Genomic DNA, 22,265 nt, shown 5'->3' on the forward strand with positions numbered 1-22,265 from the left:
CTAACCAAGGCTAAACTAAAACTGAACATCTGCCTCTCATAAACCCTGAAGGTATGAAGAATTATTAGTTCTTACAAGGTTGCTCTGATTGTCTGTCTTCTTTCCTCTTCCCGTGTCTCTCCCCCTTTCTTAGGTTTTGAGTAAACAAGGCATTTATTAATGGCATTTAGACAGCAAACTTACTTATCATGTCAGTTAGCTTGTCACGAACATCTGTTAAGTGACAAATGAAAACTTCAGCCCAGAGTCTCAAATGGGAAATTTCAAGGTTGTGAACATTCAGCCAAGTCCACAGAGTTTCTTTCTTTCTTCTGAAATCATTCCACCATAAGTAAATCCCTACTGGCAGATTATGTACGTGGTGCTTGAGTAAAAGTGACTGGTTCAATTTATCGTTCCGCTTGTATGTGTCCACAAGAACCAGAGCCAGGTTATGAACATGGTCAGTGATATTCTTCCAAAGATGACGGACAAATCCTGGGTGGCCTGCGTCTCAATACTGCATGACGCACAGATTTTAGGTTGATGCGCTGGTCAAAGTAAATTTAATAAGGTTGTGAGATCATATAACAGTTGTATTGTTTTTCTCTTCATTTCTCACTCACTTCCCGTAGGATACAGTAATCCACATATGTACTAAAATTTGGTAATCCATGAAGTTATAACCTCATGTACTGTAGGTCAAGGTAAATCACTAGGTATCCTGGTTAGTTGATTTGCCTGGTTAGGCTTTGCTAAACATGACTGGTCAGTTCCCTCTGCACCTGCTATTAACTGGCAGAGCATAACTGAAGTATATCAGAACCATCAAATACTTCATCATTCAATAACAAATTTCAGATTCCTCGTCTCAACTTGCCACTTTGGCCCAGAGTATGTGCTAAATACATGAAATAATCATGTATTCAGTAGACACATCCTTCACTGAAACAGAAACAGGTGTTGTAGAATTTGTAAGACATACTTTATTTTCAAATTGTGCAAAAAAATATAAAACCCATCCTACACCTGTATAAAAACAAGTTCACATCTTTTAATTGTATCTTGATGCAAAAAGGATTATTCAAAATAAATGGAAAAATCTAAGTATTTACAGTTCCCGTAACTTTACAAAACGTTTAGCATTTCCCATGAAAAACTATTCCCATATAGATGAGACTCAAATGCCTAGCGTAGCGATAGGACTGAGGTAGAATAAAGAGATAAAGATTTGTTCTTGACCAGGTATTTGTGATATTTTATAGCCTTGTTTTTTACTCTAAAAAATATTCTCTGATGCATGTCTTGTATGCTCATGGAAACAAGCAAATAGAGTTTCAAGACTTAACGGTACAATTGGACACCCCAGTCCCAAAGCACAAATTGGACTTTACATTTGTCTCATCAAATGTCTTTTTTTCTGCAATTTTAAGAGACACAGCAAAGACACTTTAGGCATCAAAGTCAAAGTGTAAAAGGATAAAAATTAACAAGCTAAAATTTAATAAAATGGGACATTGCTTTAATTAAGGCCTTAATCCCGTATCGTGATATCCGTTACAGGTGTCTGTATCCTGCCTACACACACACACACACACACACACACACACACACACACACACACACACACACACACACACACACACACACACACACACACACACACACACACACACACACACACACACACACACACACACACACACACACACACACTTCAGGGTATGGTCTAGTTTCTACACATAAGACTCTCTCTGTACCTGAAACATAAAACATTCATCTGGCCTTGGTGGGGAGGGGACCAATTTAGCATTTTCATATATCTTACAGAAACAAGAGAGATGAGGAAAGCAATAAGCAATAATAAATATAAAATGACAAACGATTGCTTGTCATATTTAACATGTCTACTGTCTGTGATTGTGTATATATACATTATATATTGGATAAAAAAATGTGTTAAGACAATTTTTGAGGCATTTTAGGCATGCTGAAGACATGACAAAGGACCACAGGTCGGCGTCGAGCCGGGTCCACTGCGTCGAGGAGTCAACCTCTACATATGTGCGCCCACTCTACCAGCTGAGCTAACAGGGAACCCCTGTCTAGGATTGTTATTGAATACATTTACAATATTGCCACCATTGTGAGGATCCAACTGCACCAGCTATCTATACTCTACATAGTGAACTTAACAACGCAACACCTTCACTAAATCACCTCCACATGTCTGGCACTAAAGTGAGACCATCCTTCATGAGTGAAACATAATCTCTCTGCCTTTTGCCTGCATACACTTCCATTTACCACACTGTTTCCTCTCTTTTTGTAACTGCCTGAGGAGTTCTGAACTACCCAGCCAAGAAAACATCCTCAGTCACAATAGGCACACACCATTTCATTTTTGAATACAATTTAGACTTAGATTTGGTATCATAGGCTAAATCCTTAAGAGCAAAAAGCAAAGATTATTCCCATGGGCAGAAAAGGCAATACAATAAAATATAAAATCAGAACAAACATAAAAATGTTAATATATGGTACTCCATTTTTAAAACAAACAAAATATCATATATTCTGTACACGATGATTAAATACAGTGTGATCAGTATACATTCCTGTGTATGGTAACCAATTTGAATTTGTAATAATAACATCAATGTAAACATAATACTTGCTGCAAAGCAACTCAAACTCAAAACTTCCAGCACCAGCTGTTCAATCCATCATAATTAGAGCCTGACCGCTTTATCGGCGGGCCGATATTTACAGCCAATGTGAGGCATTTCCCGATCTATCGGTATTGGCATTTATAAAGGTCGACAACGCCAACGCTCATAACAAGGTTGACCGTCCGTTTTTTTTTTTATTCATTCATCAGAATCATTTATAATGAGAAATAAATTATTCTGATAAATTAATATTTAAAAAAATAATACCGGACAGTCAACCATGTTATGAGCGTTGGCGATGCATAGTTTGTCCACCAGAGGGCACTCTGCAACGTCCTTACTGGCAACACTGATTTTTTTGTTAATGTGTTTTTCTTCAAAGGACTTTAAGTTTCGTATCTTAAGTTTATATTTTTATACATTTTATTTATCAGAACTTTAATATGTGTTGATGTTCCTCTATTCGGTTGTGACAATAAAACACATTATTTCATATTATTTTAGTGAGAATTCATAAATAACTACAAATAACTAATGTGAGGATCTTTTTTTTAATTAAATTATATTGGCATATCGGATTTTTAAATAACCAAATATTCGTATCGGTATCAGCCTTAAAAATCCTTCATCGGTCGGGCTCTAATCATAATACATAATAAAAACATTCTGTATTCACAGATTACGTAAATATGAAGAAAAAAATCTGTATTTGGTATAACGGTATTTCAAAATTTTGGACAACTTTTACTGGGTTGCTATTGTTTATGAACTAAGAGGGGAAAATCTGCTGGGACGTTCTTTTTCCACTGAAGGCACAGAGACAGAGACAGAAGAACAGCCATGGTATCCAACCTGTGGGCACTTCCTGCTCTTCAAGAGCAGCTGCGGTGACTCTGTTGGTCTCTGGACTTCTGATCCTAAGTCTCACTCCCTCACAGCAAAAATTCGAAAAGAGCCACCCTCTGTGCTGCTCTTGCTGCAAATAGGCAATACAGAAAACATGTTACATATGGCACCCACTAACACATATGCAACACAGGGCACTCTAGCAATTTAGTATGTAACTTCTATAAATAGATTGGAGAGAACTGATCAAAATTGAAGCGGCAGAGGCCGAGTTTTCTGTACAAGTGTGCTCACAGGCAGAGTAGTACCTCCCATGACGAGTACAAGTGTGTAAAATCACCCTTTAAGTCACATAAATACATCTTTTTTTGTTTTTGTGATACTTAGAAGTCTGCTTTTTAGTTTCGTCCAAGTCTTCCCAGCAACCAAGTCCATTGAAAAGTACAATCATGGTATTCACGACATCTTTTGAAATAGCACGTTGGCAGTATGACTCATTGTCGGCCTATTTCTGAATCTGACTTTTTCCAGCTACCACATGTGTTAAACTTGATGGAGTGGCCTTGAAACTCTGCCATGATCAATAATCCTGATAGGCCTGTGCGATTGGTATCAGATCACACATAATTGTCCGTATGGGAAAGCACTAAGTGGCTGACAGCATTTCCATTCTCGAGTAATCAGATAGTCTGTGATTACTTCCCCAGCAACAGTCTGGTCCAAACTGCCCTTCCTGCCATGATGTTGGCACATGGCACAGACTCTTCCTCAGCTGTTTATTGACCTCCTATCCCAGTGCCCTGAGTAGGGCCTTCGCAGTTTTGCATTAGATTTCATAGTAGACTTGGATTATTGTGGCCATTCAGCACTTTGCACACTCAATTGAAATGCCTGACTAAAGTAAGCAAAGATCCCATGTGTGGCCCATCCACACACCAAACCACACCATTACTCTTACAACCCTACATGCCAGCAGAACTGCCCACAAGTGCTTCCTTGCCTAAGAGTAGTCCACTGGAGCCGGCCACAGCCATGAGAGTGATGTGAGAAACATGGCGTGCATGCAGGGAACCCCCTACATGCAATATTAAAGGAGACATAAATCCAGGTAGGGTATAGTGAATAAAAGCCCCTTTCTCAGACATATTTTAGATTATTTAGTCAAACGTTGAAAGTACTTGTCTTATTTTACTATAAGCTCCATGTTTTCATTTCAACTGTACAGTGTCTTAAGGTTTCCATTGTTTAAATATCAACAATATATATATATATCTACACATCATATAACCTCCAATATAAAATTCAGTCTTAAATTTACTTCAATCAGATTTTTATTAGCCGTTACCCAACAATCATGATTATTGTGAACTTAGTTAAACCTAGAGATCTGGTTCTGATTTACCAACCACATCTCAAATTTGTTTAGCAATTTAAATGGTTTGCTTTGTGTCCACTGAAGGCTGTTAACGCCACTTAGAGAAACTTTGACTAATTTGAGTTTGGTAGGCAGGATCAAGAATGGGGATGTCATCTTCGTACATACAGTACGTAGCTAGCTAGCTACATACCTACATTCATTAAAAAAGGCTACGGACAAATGACAGAGAGATTGACGCAGCTGTACGAGTAATTCAACATACATAAATAAGAACTCTAAAGTCAACAAATGTATTTTATCAACATTAATAATGTTGAGTTAGCTGCTTTTAGTAACCGCTACGGCAACTTCCGTGTCATTTACGAAGGTCTTTAGCATGGTAGATCTTTTACGCGCTACAATTGGATAGGCCAAAACTAAACTAAATAGGAAGTTGCTTAGCATCAGGCTATACAAAACAAAATGGCTTTTCAATCTGATATCTATTTAAAGCTCTTACACACCAACTGCCCGCCCACACATGTGTGCTCAATCTTTTCTGACTAGACCTCTTCCTATGACTGTGTGGTTGTGTGCAGACTTGACTCACCTGTGAGCTTTGTTGCACCTGTTAGCCAACTTTTATTTTTTTATCATGCTTGTTAGTGCAGTCAGTTTGCTGGCCTTGCATAAATCCCAGCATGATTCTGGTTAGGAGATTGTGATCCATTCATTGCAAAACTCATGTGGCTCGTGGTTTGGGAAAATGTTATGACATTATTTGGGGCTCTTAACCACCAAACCATACAACCTGACTGCTATGAGATAGATTACATGTTGTATTCCTCAAATTGCAATAGTGGCAGATTTGTATAGTGCTTATACATGTTATTAGCAAAAACACATTCTCACACTTCCCCTGACTTTAATACTTATCTTCTAGCTTTCATTACAACAACTACAACTGAGGAGGGTTTGCAGTTCACAGCTGCCAAATGGTTGCTTGTTGATGAAAGCTGCCACATGTCTAAACATGAATGGTTGTTCTCATTTTTAGAAAAAAAAAGAAAGAAAAAAAGTTTCTCTATACTCTACTGCCAGACTGCCCAGAGCCAAATCTAAAAAAATAGATTTCCGGAACTCAGGCTCCTAATGTCACTGTTGTAACCTTCAACTATTTGACATGGTGCCTGACCCATCTAGCTTCGTACCTTTCAATCCTCATCTGGGAAAGGTAATTACAGTAAAAATAGTTGACCACAAAAACATTGAATAGTACCTCTCCGACTGGATGCCATTTTTCAGGACCCCAGCATAGTGCTTTCTCTTGTCCAGGGGCAGAACATCCACAAAACCACCGTCTGCTTTGATTGCCCCTGCATGGATGGCTGCTTTGCAAATACTGGAGCTCTGTGGAGAGTGCGACAAAGAGGAGAAATGTTTTTACAAGATGTTAAACAGCTTTTGTCACTGCATGAAAATCTTTGTAATACTTTTTATTATCAAATACAGTACAAAATACGATTTACAGGCACAGACGCAAGCATTTGTTTCGCACTGGGAGCCAGCACAACAGACCAAAAGCTCTTATCAACAGTCTAGAGCAGAATCATTCATTTCTAGTCTAAACACAGAGCACACCCCTACAGCATTTCTCACCAGATGGTTTATGTCAAATTTTTAACCAACATCCAGCTTCTACACCACTGTAGAAACACATTGGGCGCCTGAGATTGAAAAACATTTCTGGAAACATTTGTTATGAGCGTCACTGCTGCCTTATTCTGTGATTGTTGTTAGACGTTCAAGATCTCAGGGAAATGAAGAATTACAGAGTCACCAGTGTAATGAATCAAGTCTTTATCATGTGCTGCACAGGGAGAAGGGAAAAGGGAAAAGTGTTCACCCCTTATTCCCCATATCATCCGTTATGTAAAAAGTTAAAAGGAGTTTGAGTTATTTCTGGAATTACAACAAATATTGTATTCACACATCCCACACACTACATTTGTTGTGTAGAAAGTGAACACCCTCCTAGTGAGATGTCTCCTAGTCCTGACCATTTACATTGAGAAAACAAACCCTAGATGATATTTGGTTTGCTTTGTTTTTCAGTTTCTTATCTAAAACCCCTCAGAATAATATAAAAATCTTTAATTTGAAATGTTAATTTTTGACACTAATCTTCTCTAAACAGGATTAAAGTGACTTCTAAGTGATGATCTAAACCAGTTTTTATGAAACCATTTCTGTCTACATATCTCCTACTGTATATCTGAACTAGAAGCACATACTGTATCCCTTTGCAGTATCCTATACATAGGATGGTTTTCAGTGGTAGGACGAAACCGGAGCAGAAGAAACCCACGCAAACAAGGGGAGAACATGCAAACTCCTCACAGAAAGGCCCTGGCTGAAGAGGTTATTAGCACTCAGCAGGAATCAGCGTCCCTGCAATCAAACTCCACTCAGCAGTGCCTACTTGCTGTGAGGCAACAGTGCCAATCACTGAGCCACCGTGCCACCCCACTTGAATACACCTCTGAGTGATTGTGGCGATTTATGGCATTACTCCTATCATCTGTGAGCCATATACAGTACATACTGTGATTCAATGGCTTTCCATAGGTAACAAGCATTATAAAGCCGGCAAAGTCAATCTAAGTTAACCATGCTGCAAATCCAGACATAGTTTTCTCTCTGGCTGATTTTTACCACATACATGCAAAAAATAAATAAAAATAGCACAGAACTGGAGGACTTGGACCTCTGGTGTGATTCATGATCAATTTGTAGCAGTTCATTTAGAACATATAAACAGAGTTTACTTACATCTGTGTAAATGTTGTTTCCAATCACAGGTGACCAATAGGAAGGCTGAGTCTTGCAGTTTGCCGGACAGAAGATTCTGAGAAACAAATTTGACATTAGTATGAATTTTTTGCAACAGATAATTGTGACATTGATGGAAATACATTAGTAACATAAAATACATTTTTAACGCCCTATTGAACATGTAAAAGCACTATGTAATTTTTGAATGTTTTATAACACAGTATAATAGGGTTGTAGACAATAAAATGATATATTTAGTGTTTATTTCCTTAGTGTTAATTTAGTGTTAATTATGACTCTCATAATAAAATATGAAAAACGTATTTCATACAATAAAAAACGGTATTTGCCTATATTATCATTCTTCATCAGTTTATACACCAGCTTCATCTTATGGGTACCCATAGTGGGAGTTAAGTAAAACCGTTAATTGGCTAATTATGTCAAGCTTTAGAGAATGATAAGATGGTGGCTGTGAGGAAGCACCTTGGACAGCGGGAGTCAGGCTTTTTGTAAGGGCAGATTTCAGCCACTGTGGTGTAGCAGTCAGCAGTTGTTTCTGTCACAGAGAGAGAAGAGAAAACACTTAACATACCCAGAATGTACGTGTAAGCATAGGTCAAAGCTCTTCCTGTGCCTAACTTACCTTCCACTTTGGCCACCACGAAGGCATTGCTGGGTTTATATTTACTGTAGAAGAGATCATAGTGTTTAGAAATCAGAAAAGCAAATGGTTCTCAGAAAATTCCATTATTGCACAAATTGTGAATCATCTCACCAGAGAAATGTGTTGTGTCAGCAAATGTGATTTCAACCTATTTTATTATCTATTTTCTTTTCTTTTCTTTATTAATTAGGTCAAACATCTACCTGTAGGACTCTATGCCATTCTTAGTGGCTCTGACAAAGAATGGCAACTTGTCCTTCCTTGTGACTTCGACCAATCCTCCATTGTTGTCGATGACACCAAAGTGGATAGCAGCTCGGCAAATACTCGATTGCTGAAACAATAAAAAATGACTACTCATAAATATGCATTTACAGTATACATGTTACATGATGCAAGACGTTTGTTTTATGTTGGACTGACTCACCACATCGTAAAAGACGGTTCCCCAGACTTTCCCTTTCTTATTTAGACAATTAGCAGGACAATTGTATCTGCAGAGTCAGAAAATGAGATGGAGACAAGAGTGAGTTGATATTGTGTTTAAGTGTAAGGTAAATCAGAATAAATAAGACATACTTTATGCACATCCGAAAAGATAACCTGACCTGTTGCAGGTTCCGCCTCTACACTTATCCCGCAGTCTAGTCTCACACTTAATGTTCTGAGCTGCAAGAACAAGAATACAATAAGTAAATAAATGTATAAAATATTAAAGTTCAAGGTTGTTTTTAATCATTCTTGTAGCTACCAAGAAAGGTGTTGCTGGGGCTCTTTGAAGATGGTGTCCTGTGTGTGGTGGGCTTAGGAATGAAAGGTTTGGATGCTGATTTCTTCGGTGGAGAGGGTTTAGGTTTGGGGGCAGGTTTGGCGGTGGTACGAGGTGGCAGGGGAACCTGAGGTTTCTCCACCTCGTTCATGTCCTCTGTCTCTGAGCGCTGCGAGTCTATAGATAGACAAACAGATATCGGTTCAAGTTAGTAACATGTTTATTTTTAACATCTTTAAATGCAAGCCGTGTGGGTTTTCTCACCTTTGTAGCACAGGTTATTCTTACATCCTCCTCCAAAGCTGGGAGGGCACTGGGAGCAAGGGCGGCCATGCTGGTATGGAGCCTCGCCGATCCAGTTGCCCCTGCGGAAATGATTAGTGGACAGCTTGACTAAGGTGGCATTGAATCATCGGTCAAGCCTCAGTGGGCTCATGACCTTGTAATTACTTCAGCACTCTTTTTCCATGGTCAACACTCCTAATAGTCATTAATCTCACAAACTAATGAAAACACTTCTCGTTGTCTCTCAGGCAATTACATCCTGTGGGCTGTCTGGAAAACAAGTGCCTGCTCTGCTCTTATTTTTCTTTCCCTGTGCTTCATTATTATTTTTCTATTCTGACTTGTGCAGGAATTTTAATGACTCCAATATGTCATACACATGTTTCAGACAACTGGTGCTACATATCTGCTGTGCAGCTATATATTAGGGAGCCACACTGTAGCATTTGTTAACAATGTAAGGACAAATAATGCAAACAAGAGTCAAGAGAGCAGAGATGTTGATGAACAGTCAGTGGAATATGGAGGAATATTGATCCTACTTTGGGGAATAGTTGCACACAAGGTATACTGAGTTCTCCCATGTTTCGCCCCACACGTCCATCCTTGGACACACGTGCACAGCGCAGCCCACTCGGCTAGTGGTTGCCCAAACCAGCTGTAAAGACAGAAATAAAAGAATGGACAATGTAAGCACAAACAATTGCTGAATGAACACACACAGAATAAACTTTTGGTCTTGATCTTGTTATTCTGCTTCAGTCAGATGAATGTCTCGTGTGAACCCAATTTGCCTTATGGGACACAATTATGATCCTTTTTGTCCTCCTGACAGAAGTCAGAAGATGGCAGTTTTTAATATCTTAACTCCAATTTAACCATAAGTCAGCGTGGGTTTCAAATCTTTCCTAGGTAGAATGAAACACCACATTAAACAGAAAGGTGCTGCAGTGGTGATTCAGATGAAGGATGTGCCATTTGACGGCAAATACAACACAGCATTTTCCATAACTCCTCATTACTTTCCTCCCAAACTCTGAAACATGTGCACTCTCCCTCCTCAGGAATGTTCATCTTTTTCCTGGTATAGTTAGAAGCCACTGGAAGCAGTGAGTCAGCACACAGACTGATGTGTGCTGAGTGCTGTAGTTTAGCTCAATGAACTCTCTAACTCTAGAGGCTCTAGCATTTCTATGCAGAGGTAGTTATGGAGTAGGAGTGCCTAGACTGCAGGTACATCAGCAATTTCAGCAAATGAAAGACAGAGACAAGGTGATGATGACGCTTAGATTTGGCACTGTCTCGTCTCTGCAGCATCTTCAGAAGAATCCAGGTCAAGCAGTGAGGGGTGTCGGGTGTGTCTACAATGACTGCCAGATGGCAGTGATCAGGTTTCAGAGTAAGGCAGACAGAGGGCTATGGATGTTTCTGTAAACTCATCCCAGCAGCTACAAAGTAAAGTCTAGGAGAAGAGGTTGCCAGCTCACCCATTTCTGTTTTCCTTTGATTGATTTCTTGATTTTCACATCCACTCTTCAACTCCTATTTCTGTCAGATTTTCTATTTATCCCCCACTGTCTACAAGTTACTATATATTTACGTCTGTCATTTAACCCCTTAGTCCCTCCACAACTCTGCCCATAAACACTGTGAAATATCATACAGAGTGTGCACCACATGTTGTATCCCAGCGACACCTGTCAAGTGATATTTTCAAAATTACAGAAAAAAGGACTTGATACTAAACAGATTTTACAATGAATATAGCAGACATTACAGTACACACTTCAAAAGGATGTTAAAAAATGTATACTTCAAACAAAAACAACACCTACTACACTGGATGCCTAATGTTTCAGCTTCTTGCAGTAACTGATCAGATGGAGAGTAAGAGAATAGCTCACAGCCAAGTGGTTTGTTAAGGGAGTACAACACCGATTTAGCATTGCACTTCTATAAAATTGTCAGATTCACAATGGATAGCGCCAAATACGATGCAGCAGAACCAGAGATATCATCTTTTTTCTTTTCTGTCTTGTCAAAATGTGGCACCTACATTACCCACAATGCAACACAATTATTGACAGTTTTATTATGCTAGTAGCGGCTAATGAAGCCTTGAGCTGCTAGCCTTCAGCAGAGATGAGGACCGCTTTACAGAGGTCATTTTCATACTTCAGCCCCCACTGACTCAAGTGTTTCCCTTTAACCTATTTTACTCTTAGATTTTCTCTTGAACTCTTTCAACTTAACTTGCTCTGCCGTGTTTTTTTTTTTAACCTACCTGGGTGTAATGGGTGCACATAGGCCCGGAGCAGCGATCTGGACACCAGGGATTGCACTCTTGGGGGTAGGGGTAGGTGTAGTCTTTCACCTCATCGTACCAGGCCTGGACATGGAAGGCAGGAGAACGGTATCTGTAGGACCCGCACACACACACACACACACACACACACACACACACACACACACACACACACACACACACACACACACACACACACACACACAACACACACATAACACACACACATAACACACACACACACACACACACCAAAAAAGACAGACAGACAGACAGTAAGCTCAGTCACAGGCCATCCAGGTACCAGGGGCAAAAGGGAAATATCTGAGGGAGCTGCCAGCTGCTTTGGCTAGACATGAGAAACACTGCATGGACCTCACTGCCCCTCCTCCTCCCTTCAGGCCTCAAATGATAAGTCTGAATTTGACCTGGCACACAAAACAGCAGTCTGTTCCCCCGCCATCACAGGGGAAATTAAATCGGGTTGAAAAAGGAATCAGTGCAAACCTAAACATGGCTCCACAGCCCAACAAAACTGGTCAAGCTCTTGTTATAAACATCTCTTTTTACGGTATTGAAAAGTGCTGAGCTTATAAATGGAGAGAGTAGAGGGGGAGTGGAAAAAGACATAACAGGGTTTGTTGGCACAGAAAGAAAAGAAGGGAATGTGGAGGGAGGAACAAGGTTGTGAAGAGGGACAGATTACTGGAAGGACACCTGCTGGGACAGCGATACACCGTCATGCACAGAGGCCCACTGTGTCTGGTGTCGACTTGGACACACACACACACACACCTTCATAAACACAGACATCAACCTTAATTTGCTAGCACTGACTAGCACTGCCCATGCTTGTGCATTACAGATATCAATGTACCAAGATTTGGTTTAAAGGAGCAGCACTAATCACTGTAGTTTACAGGAAACTACTTTATATGCTGCATTGACAGCTCAGAAAATATAGAAATAGTGAATAAAGAAAGAAAGAAGTACATAGAAAGCCTGTATGACTAATGATGATGGGACAGAATAACTCAAAACTACTGTTTGTGCAGCCTAGGTATCATACCTCAATACTTTTCGGTACCAAAATCTATATGTAGCATTGAGTATCGAAAGCGTGTGGCGTCGCCTCATGTCGCCTTTTGTCTCGGCCAAAAATTAGCATTTGATCACATTGCAGAGACTACAACTGACAGCCAAGTACCATGTACGTTCTGCGCATGCGTGCAAGGTAATAACTCTCCATACCAGCAGAATGCGGTAGTCTCTACTTGTCATTCAAAAAAGAGGAAAACAGAACCCAGATGCAGATATGTAAAACTGTTGTAAATTTTCTCAATTCCTGTAATCGAGAAAAATGTCTAAACTTGGAAAGTGTATTGACATTGGAAGCCCTTGGTCTTTTGTTGGTGGAGGATGAAATGAAGAGGCGGATTGCCATGCAATCAGCTCTGTAAGGCTATCCATGGGCACAGCGGTGCTTTGAGGTGAATGGTTAGGTCAACATGGGTTATGGTGTAAATACTAACATCTTTATGCTAAGCAGGTCTAATGTTTAACATTTTCCCATCCCCATATCACCTTCTGCAAAAGGGCTGCAGAGGATCTGGACCAGAATCTATTAATTATCTGCTCATTAAGCATTTACCAATGAATTTCATAACTGCAATAACAGTATTTCAACTAAAAGGGACTAGGACCGTGGGGCTCATATCTTATGTCTTTTAAAGTGCTCATATTATGCTCATTTTCAGGTTTATAACTGTATTTTGAGGTTGTACCAGAAAAGGTTTATGTGGTTTCATTTTCAGAAAACACCATATTTTTGTTGTACTGCACACTGCAGTTTAGCTCCTCTTTTCACCCTGTGTGTTGAGCTCTTTGTTTAGCTACAGAGTCGCACATGCACAGTAAGTACTGCTAGCTTGTCAGTAGCAGAGCATAAGCGAGTGCCATGTTAACAGCTAGGCGAGCATTATAATGTATTATAAAGTCACGCACTTTCGTCACAGAAGTAAAGGCTGGACTACAACACAGTTGTTTGGAGCAGTTTGTGAGCAGTGTTTTCTGTTGGAGATGTTAAGTCCCTTTGGGGTCGACTTTGGGCTTTTTCACTTTGCAGACCTAAAACATGCATAAAATAAAAGAAAGGGGAAGAGCCAAAAGCATAATATGAGCAGTTTAACTAATATGTAAAGCATTAGTAAATGATTCATTAACCAATAATAAAGCTATTTGCTTCTGTTGAAATGTATGAATCTTTTATAAAGAAAGTGCAAGTGATATATAAATTAAAATGTTTTCTGAAAAATGTTTGGAAAAAAAAATTATATTTCCCAAAAAATATTGCTTTGATTTTGGTACTAACTTAATAAAATCCCTAGTATAGGGTGCCTGGGTAGCTCCGTTGGTAGAGCAGGCGCCCATATATAGAGGTGTACTAGTACTAGGAATGGTATTAAATCTGATTTCATTTTCACCTGCCATTAATAATCAAAACAAACACTGAAAAAGTCTCAGTTTTTTTATGCATAACATAGCTGACAGACTGTGTGTTATTGCAGCTCACCTTCCCCAGTGAACAGCCAGGTTTTGTCCGATAGACATGAGCAGGTCCTGAGGTCCATGGTCCCACTGACACTGCTCTGCCCAGTGAGTGGCGGAACGCTCCAACTCATCATCCCAAACCTGCACACATAAAGTAAAACAAGTTTTTACCAAGGAATTCGCTTATTTTTAGACACCAATGGGAACACTTTGCAACAATCACCTGCTGCAACTGTTAAAATATAAAGCATTATAATCCACATCTTCTTCTGACTCTGACTGAGTAGATAGCTAACCGCAACTTGTTCAAGGCCTCTACTCCTGCACTTCCTTCCTTCCCACTCCAGTGAGCTGAAACTGAGTACTGAAGTACAACATTAACCTTTGACGGTGACATTTGAGTAGGGCAGCTGGCGCTTGGCAAAGGTCCACTACAAATCTCCAGCTTTCCCAGATGAATTCACATTTCCTGAGTGGGTTTCTTCACAGTGGTGGACAGTAGGGTGGAAAGCAGAGAAGACACCTGACTCTCGCCGTGGAGAAGGCGCTATGAAGGGATCAAGGGAGGTACTGCATGAAGCAAGGCCCCTCAAAGCACATCTCCTCAGTAAATTTCCAGCCTTTTGGTGGTCGCTAAAACATGCACACACAGACACCACTGTAACCCCAAACACCCATACACTGGCACAAACACACACTGCCTGTTCATTGGAATTTGAGAGAGCACTGGGCCGAGTAAATCTTCAGACACTTTCCTTCCCGGTTATAACCGCACTTCAGAGAAACACAGGCCATCACTGCTTCTTTCAACTTTACGGAGCTTGTGGTTTTCAGTAACCTCCTGTGCGTCTCAACAATAATCCCTGTCCTACTTTATCCATTTCTGTTTCAAGTCCTGTTCTCTCTGTCCTCCTTTGACCCAGCTCTCCTTCACTCTGCTGTCTTCTCTGTGCTGTTTGCAGGTAGAACAGAGTGAGGATTATTATCCTCCTCGTAAAAGAGCAGCACAGCAGGCTGGCAACAGCTCACCTTCATTACTGCTTGTTTCCAGCAGATAGAAAAGGCAGTTTTTTCATTACAGCAATGCTGCTTTTGGGGCAGAATACAACTTTAAACTAATCACAAGTCGCATTTCAGAAGTTGCTGACACATTAAAATGATGTTCTTTGTGAGGTAAAGCCAAAGATTGTAATTGATACCTTTTAGAATTATCTTAGAATAACTTTTAGGGAATAATTGAAAAATAGGTAATTGGGTTGATGGGACATGTCTCACCATGTACTCCATGTTCGAGGCAGTGGGGTAGACGGCGCCCCTCAGCTTGTTGTGCAGCTGGAGGATCTCCTCACGGTCCGACCAGCGGATGGCTCGTCGGGTCCTAATGCCAGCTGTGTTGATGGTGCCGTTCTGGTCTGCTTCCTCCTCGTAGCGGCTCAGCAGCTGCCTGAGCTCATTGGAGTCGGGCAGGAAGAGGGGAGCTGAGTCCCTGAGGCACAACAGCAGGAGGGAGAGGACAGGGAGCCAGGTCATGGCAACACAGGTCATTCTGACACTTCAGCTGTCTGGGTTTCGACTTTTTAGACTCCAGCAGACAGCAGATTGTGTGTGAAGTCCCAGACACAACCTAAAGAGAGGAAACATTTAATAAGTCTTTCCCAACTGTGTGAGTCAACACAGCAGAGTACAGATTACAGAACGTAGGCATACAAATTACTAAACTAATGTAGGTCACTTTCTTTAACCAAGTTTTTGGGATAAAATATTGATATGGAAATGTTTAATTCTTCCACTTGTGTAATGTTGTCACTGATACTGGCACATAGTCTGTTGTGATGCTGAGGCTCAACTCAACTCATCCCTCAAAAAAGGACTTTTTCCTCTCAGCTGTTCTCATTTCTGTCAATTCAGCCTGTTTGTGGCTGTTGCATGCAAACTGTTAGTTGATAATCAGGCACACTAATACAACTAGAACAACTGCACGGCATTGTTTAAACTGAGGCAATTAGTCTATGTGGTCATTTTTTAGGCTGTTTGGGGGATGGTGTTTTAGAGTGAATTATATTGTTATTATAAGTTATTAAGAGGTATGTTTTCCTCTTTCTCTACAAAGGTACTGTGATGTATCATAGATGACTGTCTTGCGATATAATGTGCATCCCAGAACTGCGTACATCATGATACTGCCAATATTGTGCAACATATTGTGACATACTACTTTGTGAGTGATCCTCACAATTATCAACCACAATTTCTTAGTGTGCAACTATGCCATTATCTTATTTTGAACAGCGTCAAATATTTTCACAGGTACACAAAAAACAACATGAACTGTACCACAATTAATCAACCAGATGGCTTCTGTATCCAAAAGGTTAACTTTGTTTAAATGAATCTGAGCAATCAGGACTGAGTTTATTTAACCCTCGCAGCCTGATTAGCATTCAGAGTCTTTCTACCCAGTAATAATATAGCTTTAACAGTACCGTTGTAAAGAGCATGTAAGCTTTGTCAGTAAAGAGAACACTGACTCGTGTTGGGCTTGCTGCACCTTAGTTGAACTAAGAAATACTATCTGCCCGTCTTCTGACTGATTATTCTTTAACCAAAGTGAGCAGCAGGACGGGACACTGAGGAAGGAGACCTGAGTTCAGCTTGACAAGCGTTCACCCTGCTGAACACTGCATTCCTGACCCATCCTGGGGCAATATTCTGTAACTGACGGTACATCTGACCTCCCTCTGAAATATCAGAGTCACAAAGTTTTATAAAGAGAGAAGTGCAGTCAGTCAGTGGGATTGGAGAAGAAAGACAAACTAAACCAAGCTCTAGCTCACACTGGTTGCTCTCCTCCTTGAATCCCTCACCTTTTTCCATCTGGCTGAAAAGACGGCTTGAGGTCTGGCACCGGCTCTGTGTCAACCTGCTGTGCCAGCTCTGGGCACTGTGAGACAGCGGGCAAGCTCAGGCACCACACCCTTCTCCTCTCCCTGTGCCCCCCCCCCCCCCCCTTCACACTAAACCTCTACCAACTAGTCTGTCTGGGCCCTTCTCATGGCTTTCATGAATTTTATACGAGAGTGACAGACAAAGCAGATGACTCTGACACACACTATCTACATGTTGTTTATGAAGACTCAAAAAGTGGGGCTGACCTCCTTTTCCTGTGTTTTTTGTGATGTATGGCTTTTTATTTTATTAATAACTTAAATATAGCATTACATTTGAAATACTTTGCTCACAAGCCTATAACCTGTACATTTACATTTTTCATCATTGGAGCTACTGCTCTCTCATTCGCATTAGCTCAGTAAAGCTGCAGACGCACAATGAATGAGTGTCTTGCCAACAGGTCTATAACGCAAAACTTGAATTATCAGAGAAGTGCTCGTGTCATAAGTTCATAAGGTCATGCTGAGTAAATCAATAAATCTAACACATGTTTTTTTAAGAGTGAACATAATGTCATACTGAGTAAATCAATAAATCTAACAAATGATTTCTTAAAGAGTGAACCTTTTGGTGGCACTTGAGATCAGTCAGAGCCTACAGTACAATCCCTGGTACCACAGCGCACCTGAAACACAATACATTGCACATTCATGTCTATAACGGCTGATCTTGCTCACCTCTATCTTTCTCACTTTCTATCCAGTTGATAATTCCGGAGCAGTTTCCTCTGCGCGCTGGAGAGCTGTAGGTATTATTCCCTTGTGAGAGGAGCGAGCTGCAGCTTGTTGGCGGTGTTCCTGAAGCACACAGGAGCTGTGGAACTCCTGAGCAGCTCCCAGTGCCTTATATAGGCTAGAGAAGGAGACCCCTCAGGACTAGAGGAAAAAATGACTGTCTTTCCTAACTCCCCCACTCACCAGCCTCCCTGAAGGAGGCTACTATGTTCTTGGCATGGCGCGCAGTGTGCGCACGCTGACGAGCAGCCTAATAGGAAGAACACTACAAATATTGTAAATGAGCAAGCTGTCAGAAGACTCAGCGGCATCCAGTTAGATCCCCATCTCTAAACCACGTTTAAGTGACAGTAGGCTTTATGACTTCACAACCGGCTAATGGACGCTTCGAACATCACAACAGACTGAACAGGGGCAGCAGTGCTCAAATCCCTCGAACTACATTTAAGAAATGGTAACTGTTCACAACAGTGGACATTATCACTCAAAACTCATTGTCCAGGCAATAATTTGGTACCACTTTACATTTGTAAAGGGCTCAAAAAGCTAATAGCTTTATAAATGGTTAATGATGATTAATACATAATTTGCTTATGCTTTATAGAGTTATAGGCTCAGGTATAAACGAATTAGGGAATGGATCATTTCTATTTGCTAATAACAGAATGTCTAATAAGGTGAGAACTTCTACTCTATGGAAACTTCTGAACTGGTTGCAGTTTCACTCTGGTTCCACACGGGGACGCTCACGGGCGAGTGCACAAAGAATGGTGGTTTATGGAGCAATACCCCTCAAAATCCACTTTTCTCAGGATATCATTTTTTTGTCTAGTAATTTGAATGTTGCATTTTAAAAAAGGGAGGCAAAGAAAATGCACACAGCTGGGGGCTTTATTTGTCCAAAAAAGCCTTTTAAAACGTCGGCAAAAAATTACGGCAAGCACGGTGCATTTCGCTTTTCGCTCTCTCTCTTGAGGCATCAACAACACAGCTGACAGGTCAGGCTCTCCCCTGTCAGTACACTTAGAAAGAGGATTGTTAATGTTTTAAAGACCACGCCAAAATAGTCTCTCTCTCTCTCTCTCTCTCACACACACACACACACACACACACACACACACACACACGATCTCTGGTTGTAGTCAGTCCTTCACTGACCAATCAGCATTCCTTAGAAAAATGCTAGCGTGTTATGGGCAACAATTACTCAACCTGTAAGAAATCCAAAGCATCATTATCAAACATCTGTAGTTTTGATCTATAATTCTTGCAAAAACTACAATCAAATCTTAGATTTCTCAACGACAATCAAGCGAAAGAGACAAATTTAGCCGTCTAGCTTTATAAACTCCCATTTGTTTTGCACTCAATCAATTATTAAAGGCTTATGGGATTCTTGTCTGTTGAAGGGAACAAGTCGTTAATGGTTGTAATCATCAAGTCTGCAGTTGTAAGTGTTACTAGGAGGTTAATAACTGGGATTGTTCCAGATCAACTGCTTTTCTAGTGGTCAAAAGGGAGCTTCCACAAGCTGGTTTTCTTCTTATGAATGGCTTATAACTAATCTAGAAAAAACAGTAAATGGTTTAATAACTAATAATAAAGCCATTAGTTAAAACTTTACAACTTTACAAAGGGTGCCTTATTTGAAAGTGATACAAATATTTGTAATATAGGGGACAAAATAGTGTTATTACTTGTGATACATTCAAAAGATCAATCAAGCAGTAAGAAGGCCATTTCTGTCCTAATATAACCAGATTTGTATCCAGATTTTGTAACACACCAATGCAGTTACACAACGCAATCAGATCTTGATGGGTTTTGAGTTGTTGCAGTTTGATTATATGAACTCAAATCCATCCACATGGAAATAAGATACATAAATTCTGTAGACTTAATGTCACTTGTTAAATATATGCTATTCAAGGGAAATCTGCTTTTATAGTTTTTCGGGAGCAAACCCTGCAAAAACCTGTCCTGCATGACACATTTTATATAATGTGTCAATCAAACTTTAAAGTCACCATTGGTATGTTTTAGTGAATGCGGTATTTAAACCCATTGTAGAGCTACTGGATAACTATGAAGTACTTTTATCACATGAAACTTATCAGTACATACAGTATCAAAACACTTCCCGTGATTATAGGATCTTAGAGAGGATGAAGAGGAAAACAAGGATCTCCTTTGAAAACAGGGTTCATCTTGTGTAACAACGGGTGTTTTATTACCCAAATAGTTTAAAAAAAAAATTCCATCATGAACTTGATTTCTGTCTGTAACATCTCAGATACTTGCAGGAGCACAGCCACTCAGAAGGAATGCTAGTTTGGGTTCTGGTTCTGCACTCAGTCAAAATACATGTTTAACAGGAAGTCTGGCCCATCATGCATCTGCTCGCTTTCTTACATGTCCTGCAGAGATGGTAGCAACGGTGGCCTCGGTCTGCAAGATGTTCACAGGAAAATGTCATTTCTAAGACATAAGAAAAGATAAAGCTCAAGCTCATGGAACGACCTCATGGTGTCAATCTATGTTACATAGCACACAGCCTGGAAATATTTTATAGTCTACTTTTGGCTTCCCTCAGCTAAAAAAGGCCTTTTCTGTATGGGATTGCAGGGATAGCGATGTACCAAGTTAGAACTATGGTGAAATTATGATCTAGTGAATGATATTTTGATCCATCCAGATGTCTAATGCAGACCAGGGGCATTGTCTGTAAACAATATGAGAACACTATTGGGAAAGTGTTCATACAGAACTGACAAATAGCCGTTGGCCTCAGTAATTACGCATTAGAATTGGCTGCAGCTACCTTTCCAGATAGATATTCCAAACCCATCCAGATGTAGGAAATAAATGTGATATTATTGTTCTCGTCACACAAAATCTGTTTTCAGACATTTGTATGAAACATAAGAAGCCTTGTTCTTTATATCCTATCCATGATCACCACAGAATCCAAATGTCTGATCATCTGATTGCAGGTGTACCTTATTTAATATCCCAGCCACTTCTTTCTGTACTGCCCGAGTTCGGCTCTCTGAACTCTGGCAATCAATGTATTAACATCCCGTCTTAGCGATGTACACTGTAAATCAGAATCACATTTTTAGTCTTGTAGGCAACTAATATTATTTAAGTGGACTTTCAGAAATCTTGTAAGATTCTCAATCTTTCCTAATTTTGAGCAGCCCCTCTGCGACCAAGGTTCGTTATTATGTTAATCACATTTGGTGACTGTATTCAAATGTCCAAGAGACGAGTTTTTCTTTCTCAGAAGTGTTATTCAGCTGAAAAAACCCACATACATAATCCATAGCAGACCAAAACTGGAAACTCACAACCCTGCATTGGTCTCAGTTGAAGACAACACGATTACACAATTCAAACATCTTTTTCTTGTTTACTTTTTGACAGTCTGTCATCTTAAACAGGGGAAACAACTTATGTATTGGTTGTGGAGCAGATTGTTGTCTGCCGCTGCATGTGCTAGACTTTGCTGGGTTGGTCATCTCCACTCTAATGAGTCATGGCACTTTAAGTATCTAAATGGCACAATATCATGTTCATGTTGCAGAAAAGTAACTCCATTCTGTTGTTTGTTCTATGTTCCTGTAGATGCTGCAATACTACGATCATTATAATTACTAGCTTGGGTTGAAAAATATGCCTTACGCACTTAACCACTCAAGAGCCTTAAAAAGGACCGTGGGGTGAACGAACACACACACAAGGAGACACTTGCCAGTATAGGTGGTCTATCAGTGGGTGTTCAAACATGTAATTTGCCCTTCAGGCCGTGGGCCTGTAAAAAAAGATCCCTTGTAGTTGCGTTCTGACATTAACAAGGAAAATACTATGTTGATTGTAAGTTTTAGTGCAAAGCCACATTTCAGTGGACGGCCGAGCTATAGTGAGGAGGGAATAAATAGTAAGGAATACTAAAGGGCAGAAAAACCTTACATAGCAAATTTTTCAATGATGGGTTCTGCTTCCCATTAAAGCAAACAGAGGCGAGCTCAGCCACGGCCCCACAGAGCACAGTGTGGGCACTAAGGCAGCCAGCTAGACCACAGGTAGGGGAGATACAGCATACTACAAATACTACACATAGTATATGTTGACATGCAAGAACAAGAGACCAATAACAGTGTGTGGTAGACCAAGACTCAGTGGATGGTTTTGGTTTATTGTGCATTGTTCTGTTGGCCAGTCCAGGGCAAAGAGACCGCAGATGTTTTCAGTATTTACTGTATATTATAAGAAAGCCACGTAGTCTTCTGACTACACTTCATTAGCAAACTGCTT

At 40.2% G+C, this 22,265-nt stretch overlaps 1 protein-coding gene across 1 annotated transcript; it reads right to left on the minus strand.

Annotated features, from left to right (window-relative positions):
• Positions 1-3,348: 3,348 nt before the first annotated feature.
• crispld2 (cysteine-rich secretory protein LCCL domain containing 2) lies at positions 3,349-18,121 on the minus strand. The gene is made up of 15 exons (XM_034874518.1): positions 17,892-18,121; positions 15,541-15,889; positions 14,288-14,406; positions 11,695-11,827; positions 9,953-10,068; positions 9,390-9,490; positions 9,108-9,302; positions 8,965-9,025; positions 8,784-8,850; positions 8,560-8,690; positions 8,336-8,379; positions 8,176-8,248; positions 7,687-7,762; positions 6,134-6,264; positions 3,349-3,627 (listed from the first exon to the last, which is right to left on the minus strand). The coding sequence occupies exons 2-15, from the start codon at positions 15,808-15,810 to the stop codon at positions 3,576-3,578; spliced, it is 1,569 nt and encodes a 522-aa protein (XP_034730409.1). The 5' UTR covers positions 15,811-15,889; positions 17,892-18,121; the 3' UTR covers positions 3,349-3,575.
• Positions 18,122-22,265: the final 4,144 nt, after the last annotated feature.

The sequence above is a fragment of the Etheostoma cragini genome, chromosome 1 (genome assembly GCF_013103735.1).
Source record: "Etheostoma cragini isolate CJK2018 chromosome 1, CSU_Ecrag_1.0, whole genome shotgun sequence".
NCBI lineage: Eukaryota > Metazoa > Chordata > Actinopteri > Perciformes > Percidae > Etheostoma > Etheostoma cragini.

Bases quoted from the DNA above. Each gene is read 5' to 3' on its own strand.
- crispld2 (XM_034874518.1), bottom strand. From the start codon at position 15,810: ATGACCTGTGTTGCCATGACCTGGCTCCCTGTCCTCTCCCTCCTGCTG. The intron at 11,828-14,287 runs GTGAGCTGCAAT...CGGGTCCTACAG, and splicing joins CTGGCTGTTCACTGGGGAAG to ATACCGTTCTCCTGCCTTCC. The intron at 9,026-9,107 runs GTAGCTACAAGA...TTGTTCTTGCAG, and splicing joins CCCCAGCAACACCTTTCTTG to CTCAGAACATTAAGTGTGAG.